Source organism: Anthonomus grandis, unplaced genomic scaffold (genome assembly GCF_022605725.1).
Source record: "Anthonomus grandis grandis unplaced genomic scaffold, icAntGran1.3 ctg00000635.1, whole genome shotgun sequence".
NCBI classification, from domain to species: domain Eukaryota; kingdom Metazoa; phylum Arthropoda; class Insecta; order Coleoptera; family Curculionidae; genus Anthonomus; species Anthonomus grandis.
Window position 1 is genome coordinate 1,122 of NW_026088558.1, and position 7,303 is coordinate 8,424.

Genomic DNA, 7,303 nt, shown 5'->3' on the forward strand with positions numbered 1-7,303 from the left:
TAAAATTCTCTTCTGAGATAAATAAATATTCCTGTGGTTAGGCGCTTCTTAATTCTTAAAAAATCATTGCTGAGATTATTAAATATTTTATTCAAAAAATCGAACGATAGAGAAAAGATACTTATATTTGTTCTTCTGTTTTTTTCTTAAATCACTGCTGAGATTAATTATCATTTCGTCATTTTACTATGCTGAAAATTTGGGTAAACTAAAGAGTTCTATTAGAGGCAGATGATCTTTAAGATCACTGCTGTGATTAATAATTTATTAGCACAAAACTCGGTGTAAAACTTGAAAATCACAAATGAGATTATTTATTTCTTTCAAGACGAAAAACAAAAAAATATTTTATTATTCCTTTCGTGTTAACCACCCTTTAAAATCAATGATAAGGCGATTAATAAAAAATTCTTCAAAAATCACTGCTATGATAAATAATTTATTACTTAAAACAGAAAAAAAAAGATTTTTTTTCAAATTTAACGTTGATAGATCTTAAAAATCACAGATGAGTAAATAACGTTTTGAAATCACTGCTGTGATAAATAATTTATTTGCTCAAACCCGACAAAATTTTTTTTTCATTTTAACGTTGATGAATAATTAAAAATGTAATTGTGTTGAATTAAAATCACAGTTATGACTACTAAATATTTTATTAAAAAAAATCACTCTTGAGATAATTATTTAATGGCAGAAAACGGACAAGAGAAAAACACAATTTTATTTCTGAGATAAATATTTTGACATACTTAAGCTTGTAAGAAATATATTAATTTTTTTACTGTTGTTGCACAAATAAGAATTTATTAGCTTAAAATTCGGTAAATTTTGAAAATCACAGATGAGATTTTTTTATTTATTTTAAGATGAAAAGGCAACAAATTAATTTAAATAAGAAAAAAATTTACTGGTTCTAGATTGTCAAACCTTCAACAATCACTGCTCTGATAAATATTTAGTACTAACAGATTTTAAGTGCATAAATCACTGTTGTGATCAATGTTTAATCCCTTAGAAGTAGGTGCGTTTGTTTCCGAGTGTTGACACATCTCGTGAGAGTACGGCCTGAGAAATTTTTTTTTAAATTTTATCTATGACATAAACGCTGAGCGGATTCCTAAAGGTTAATAACAACATAAAATTTAATGGGAAAGATTACACACTACTTAATTATTATTCATTCATTCAAAACGAAGCAGATTCGTGTTTTAGGATAAAAGTGGTCCAATTTATATATTTTTAAAAGCGGACCTGCCATTTATTGTTTTGTTTTTTTTTTATTTCGCATAAGGTCGTTATGAAATGGATGATTTCATTCTAGGCATTAATAAGGCGTAGATTGATGACTTCGATTTGAAAAACATTTTTTTTTACGAGGTTATCTCATTTTTGTCTTTAATTAGTTTTGGTTTTTTCTAGATGTTTCGGCCGTTTACTTAGACAACTTCAGGGCACTGGAAGAATAAATTTTCTTAGATTTTATTTTTGCAATCGATGGTCACTTTGTTTTATACGTTTTTTTCGAAAAACCAATCGGTAAAGAGTTATTTGGCATTTTTTCATTTCTTTTTCTTTTGAATATTTGCTCAGGTTTTAAACTGATAAATAATTTATCACAGCAGTGATTTCGAAAGACTTGGCATTTTTTTTTTATTTCATCTGTGACTTTTAGCATCTATCAACGTAAAATCAATGACAAATTTGTTTGGTATGAATTAATAAATTATTTATCACAGCAGTGACTTCGAATTAAAGTTCATTTACCTAGAGAATACAGTGGTAATTTTATTTAATCTCATATGCGATTTCAGATAAATAAAATCAGAAAAAAATTATTTAGTTTTAACTATTAAATTATTTCTCACAGCAATGGATTCTGAAGGTTCAACTATCTCGAGAATACGGTAACTTATTTCTTTCCCATTTGTGATTTTTAGTAACCATCAATGTAAAATCACCAAAAACTGTATGTGATTTGAACTAATACATTATTTATCACAGCAGTGATTTTAAGGTGATCATTTTTTTATCTAATGTATGATTTTTAATATCACTGTAAGATCACCAAAAAAATTGTTGAGGATTCGTTGAACTTTGTATGAAAATTGACGGATTTACGTCACTTCTGGGATAAAATAATAATTTCAATAATGATTTATAATAATTTTTTTTCACGATAGGGAAGTTTAAAATGTACATTATTTAATAATACATAAGAAAAGCGAATCGTTCAATAATCGATATCGGATCTCTAAGAGACCCATCCCTACTAAAATCCGCTGTAAATCTTATGTAAAAATCGTAGCAGCTTTAGACCCGAACGTATCTATTCCCCCCCCGGTCGTTATAATTTAATTTATAACAAATCGTTTTTTTATTAAAATTTTCGATCCCAAAGAAATAAATTCGACCAGTTTTTTTTTTAATTTATTAATTATTCTCCGATTTTGTAGCGGTATCGTCTGCCTATATAAGCGTTTTTTTTCGCAGTCAACAGCATCAGTTGAACAGTCCAGATCCTCTGGGGTACAACAACATGAGGGCTTTCGTAAGTTTTTCATTTTTTTATATTTATTAAATATTTTTGTAAATTAAGGTGTATGCTAACTTAGTCGAATTAAGTCGAATATCAAGAAATTCGAGGTATAAACACGATGTACTTTGAGCTATTCGAAAATTTGAAGTTTCTTTACATTTTTTAGAGGCTATAGGCTCAAAACTAAATTAAAAAAAATAGATTTTGATTACTGTATTTAGTCAATTTTTTTTTAAATAAAAAAATATTGACACTTTTGAGAAATTTTAAAACCGATTTTTTTTACCGAAAAACCGAAAATATTCAATAATTTATGTACAGAGGGTATTTCGATGATGCGCTTTCGGTTTAACTATTTTTAACCTAGTCACACTGCCCAGTATAGCTGAAATACATGCAAACTTCCTTATTTTTAATGCGATACCCTATAAATTATTATATATTTAAATTCTACGTGAAATTTTAAGAAATTTGAGAGCTCACATGATACACTCCGTTAAAATGGTTTTTGGGTTATAGTAGTTTAAGTTTATTAAATTTTTTAGAGGTTATGGGATGAAATAAAAAAAAAATAGATATCCGATTTTGTTATTCCGCCTAATTGTGACGTTAATTTATATACAGTCAAAAATTTTGTTTTTTTGAGAAATGTCAAAATATTACTTTTCATATCTTGAGAACCAATAAAGTAAAAGGTATATAATATTGTTTAATGATTTATAGCATAAATTAGTCATTTACTGACAATTTGTATGTACTGTATTTTTAAAATTCGAAACACTAATATATTAAATTAATAACACAAAACTACAGTCAACCAATATATTAGTTTGAGGTTATGTCAAGAAATAGATCGGCCAAGATTTTGACGTACGACTGTAATTCTTGCACAATTGTGAAATTTTTCCTCTTGTCTTATTGAAGCGTAAATTTGAATTATTTGCACACTGTGGATTTTCAGGGTGATATAATTAAATAACTCGATCTGACATTGCACAAAATTTTCATGTTTCCTATGCAAAGCGAGTATCTCTTCTCGTTCATGCTAACTCCTAATTTCAAACTTGTGCGTTTTTCACTTTGCAGTCTTAGCCCCAGAAGAATGTCCCATTTAATTTTTTTTTTTAAATTCTTCAAGGTGTTCTCTTGCTTTCATTATTATTCTTATGTTCTATGTAATTCAGTGGTGGCTCGTCAGGGGAGGCAAGGGAGGCTTAGCCTCCCCATCAAATTGTAATGAAATAATACAAATATTTAACAAAAATAAAAAAAGAAATTTTTTTTTTTTCCAAATAATAAGTACCGACTCTATAACTTCTAATACACCAATATAGCGCGAACCAGCCATACGTCATACTGTTAATTCGCCGCGACTCGCATCCTTTTTTAAACAGTTGTAAGAAGAGAGAGAAAGCTAACCGGCTTCATCCACATCGACACAGAACGTGTGCGAGAACGCGATACATTACGAAATAAGAAAAGCCATACGTAGCAAGGGAGGCAAGCCTCCTCCAGCGGTCAAAATCCAACGGGCCGTGCACTCGATTTGGCGCCGACAAACGCCGTTTTCATCGCGCGAAATAAGGCGCCAAGGGAGGCTAGCCTCCGATCATCTGATTAACCTGATTTTTGTTTTGTTTGTCAACTCAAGTCGTTTCTATCTGCAATTATCCTTTAGCCTCCCCTTTCCAAAAACTCACGAGCCGCCACTGATGTAATTATATGTAATCATTGCCTTGCGCTCCAACTACAATTTCTAACTCCATATATCTCGACAAAAAAGCAATAGACTTGGGTCTCTCATATAAAATAAGGTTGTTGTAATTAAATGCATGTACTTTTATAAAACTTCAGTATAAAACCTTAAGATATATAGTATTTAACATGGGTCATCTTATTCTTCAAACTACGTCTATGCAATTTAAATTTTTAACCAAAAATTAATCCTATTCCAGGCGTTACTTCTCGTCGTTTCCGTGGCGTTGGCTGCCGACCCAAAGGCCAAGAACCAAAAATCCACCAAACGTCACGTTGGTTATGGATCTGGCTTGGTGAATTCTTACTCCTTCGGTAGCGCACTCAACGGAGGTCTTGGAGGTTCAACTTTGTACGGAAGCGCCGTATCACCAGCCATCACCTCCTATGGAGTAGTGGGAGCTCCAAACGCCATCGGATACTCTGCTGGTAACACCCTTGGATACACCGCTGGTCACTCATATGGATTGGCCGCTGGATCTACCTTTGGAGCTGGTCTTGGATACAGTGCCGGTACCACTTATGGCTCCGGTCTTGGTTACTCCGCTGGTCCCGCTGTAGTATCTTCCTCTCCCGCTTTTGTTCATCATTCTGCTCCAGCTGTAGTTGCTGTTCAACATCAACCGGCTCAGCAGGTCGTTCACACCAGAACTGTTCAAGTGCCAGTTCCAGTGGCCCATCCAGTTCCTGTAGTGAAACAAGTGGCTGTCCCTTACGCTGTTGACCGTCCAGTGCCAGTGGCTGTAGAGAAGCAAGTACCCGTCCCAGTGGACAGACCAGTACCTTACCCAGTAGAACGTACTGTTCCAGTAACTGTTGAGAAACAAGTGAACGTACCTGTCCCAGTTGACCGTCCCTACCCAGTCCATATTGAAAAGCAAGTCCCTGTGCCAGTAGACCGTCCAGTGCCAGTACACGTACCAGTAGCTCAACCCTACCCAGTCCATATCGAAAAGAAGGTCCCTTACCCAATTGAGAAGCCTGTGGTAGTTACCGTGGAACGTCAAGTGCCAGTAGCAGTACCATACAAAGTAGAAGTACCAGTTGACAAGCCATACCCCGTCCACATCGAGAAGAAAGTACCATACCCAGTGTACGTCAACAAACCCTACGCTGTCCCAGTTGAAAAACAAGTTGCCGTACCATACAAAGTCCCAGTACCGGTCCATGTAGACCGTCCCTTCCCCGTAACGGTCGAAAGGAAAGTCCCAGTAGTCGTAGAAAAGCCAGTACCATACGCCGTAGAGAAGAAAGTACCATACGCAGTACACGTAGACCGTCCAGTACCAGTAACTGTGGAAAAACAAGTCCCAGTAGCCGTAGACCGTCCCTACCCAGTCACAGTCGAGAAGCAAGTCCAAGTACCATACCCCGTTGAGAAGGTTGTCACTGTAGAGCGTCAAGTACCAGTCCCAGTCGTTGCTCAACCAGCTGTTGTGTCAGCCTACAGCGCTCCAGCCTACGGAGTCTCCTCTTATGGTCTCACCGGATACTCCGGACTTAACTCTGGATTAGTCTCATCCGGACTCAGCTCTGGCTCTGGACTCGCCTCCTCCGGATTCAGTTCCGGTTCTGGACTCTCTTCCTCCGGATTCAACTCCGGCTCTGGACTCTCTTCTTCCGGATTCAGTTCCGGTTTTGGACTAGCATCATCAGTTGACAGTAGCCTGGCGAGTCTTCAGGCCCAAGTAGGACAACACGGCATCAGTTCGGTGAACGTCGACCACGACTTCGCTGATCAGGTGGCCTCCATCCAATCAGGTTCCGGTGCCAACTACGGTAAATCATCTTACGGATTCGGTAGCTCTGGATCTGCTGGCAGTTACGGTAACTCTGGCTCTGTCGGTAGCTACGGTAAATCTGGATTTGGATCGGGCAGCTTCGGTGGATCCAGCAGCAGTTTCGGATCCTCTTCCAGTTTCCAGACTCAGCCCGCCACTTTGGTGAAGTCGTTCGAGTTGAATGGCAGCGGAGGTTTCGGTTTTGATTCGAACACCATCAGGTTGGGCAGGAAGGCGACGGCGGAACAGAAGCAGAAGCAGAAGAAGAATTAAGTTAGTTTTTAAGTGTCATATTACGATAGTGTACTGCCATGTAACGATTTTCCAAGGTTCTTTTGTAAAGAGCAATGGTGCCTGTTAATAAAGAGATTATTCAGATGATTTTATCACTTTTATTCCCTATATTATCTCCATTAAACGTGATTTGGTACATCATTTGGAGCATTTTTCTGGATTTAAAGTTCCTAAAATGGTAAAAACTAGTGAATTTTCTTTTTAGGAATGATGACTATAAGCTAATAAATCCCAGCGGGAAGCGAACCTATAGACTGGATTAAACGGGGATATTAATAATATTTAGATTATCATTTAGATGATTAATGACATCACGGAGAGTTATAACGTGCCGGTTGTATACAACATGTGCGAGAGTGTTTTCGTCGCCAAACAACCACGCTGGGAATAAGGAAAGAGATAATTTAAGAGTTCCATGAAATGTTGTTTAATTAGTTTTGGTGTTTTTTTTGGTTAGGAAATTAGATAAAGGAGGTTTTGCCGCCTTTGGGGTATCAAATATATATTATATTTTTTTAATAAGTTTGATTGGTGCGGAAAGAGTGGAAGAAGATTGGATTTTTTTTTGAGACGTCCTGTATGTTTTTGATAGAATCCTGAAATAGGTGTCTAGGTAAATTGTTTTAGGAATATTTAAAGAAATTTTCAAGTTTGTATTCTTCGGAGTTTTTAAATTACAAGCGTTTTGAATTTTTTATACACCTTGAACAAAATGATACCCTTTATCTCATATATCTCGATACCCTTTGAATTTTCAAGGTGTATTCATCCGCAAACATTTTTACTTTTAAAGCAATTTATGAAATAAAGACAAAATCCTCACCTATACAGTCATATACCCATCACACCACTGATGACTAAATAAGTCACCACGGTCAGCGTGAACCCATTGTCGTCCAACAATAAGCCATTTTAACAGGTATTTTAAAATAAA

The 7,303-nt window shown here is 35.6% G+C and overlaps 1 protein-coding gene across 1 annotated transcript; it reads left to right on the forward strand.

Moving 5' to 3' along the window:
- The first annotated feature begins 2,461 nt into the window (after positions 1–2,461).
- On the forward strand, positions 2,462–6,456 carry LOC126749739 (keratinocyte proline-rich protein-like). The gene is made up of 2 exons (XM_050459440.1): positions 2,462–2,551; positions 4,495–6,456. The coding sequence occupies exons 1-2, from the start codon at positions 2,540–2,542 to the stop codon at positions 6,346–6,348; spliced, it is 1,866 nt and encodes a 621-aa protein (XP_050315397.1). The 5' UTR covers positions 2,462–2,539; the 3' UTR covers positions 6,349–6,456.
- The last annotated feature ends 847 nt before the right edge of the window (positions 6,457–7,303 follow it).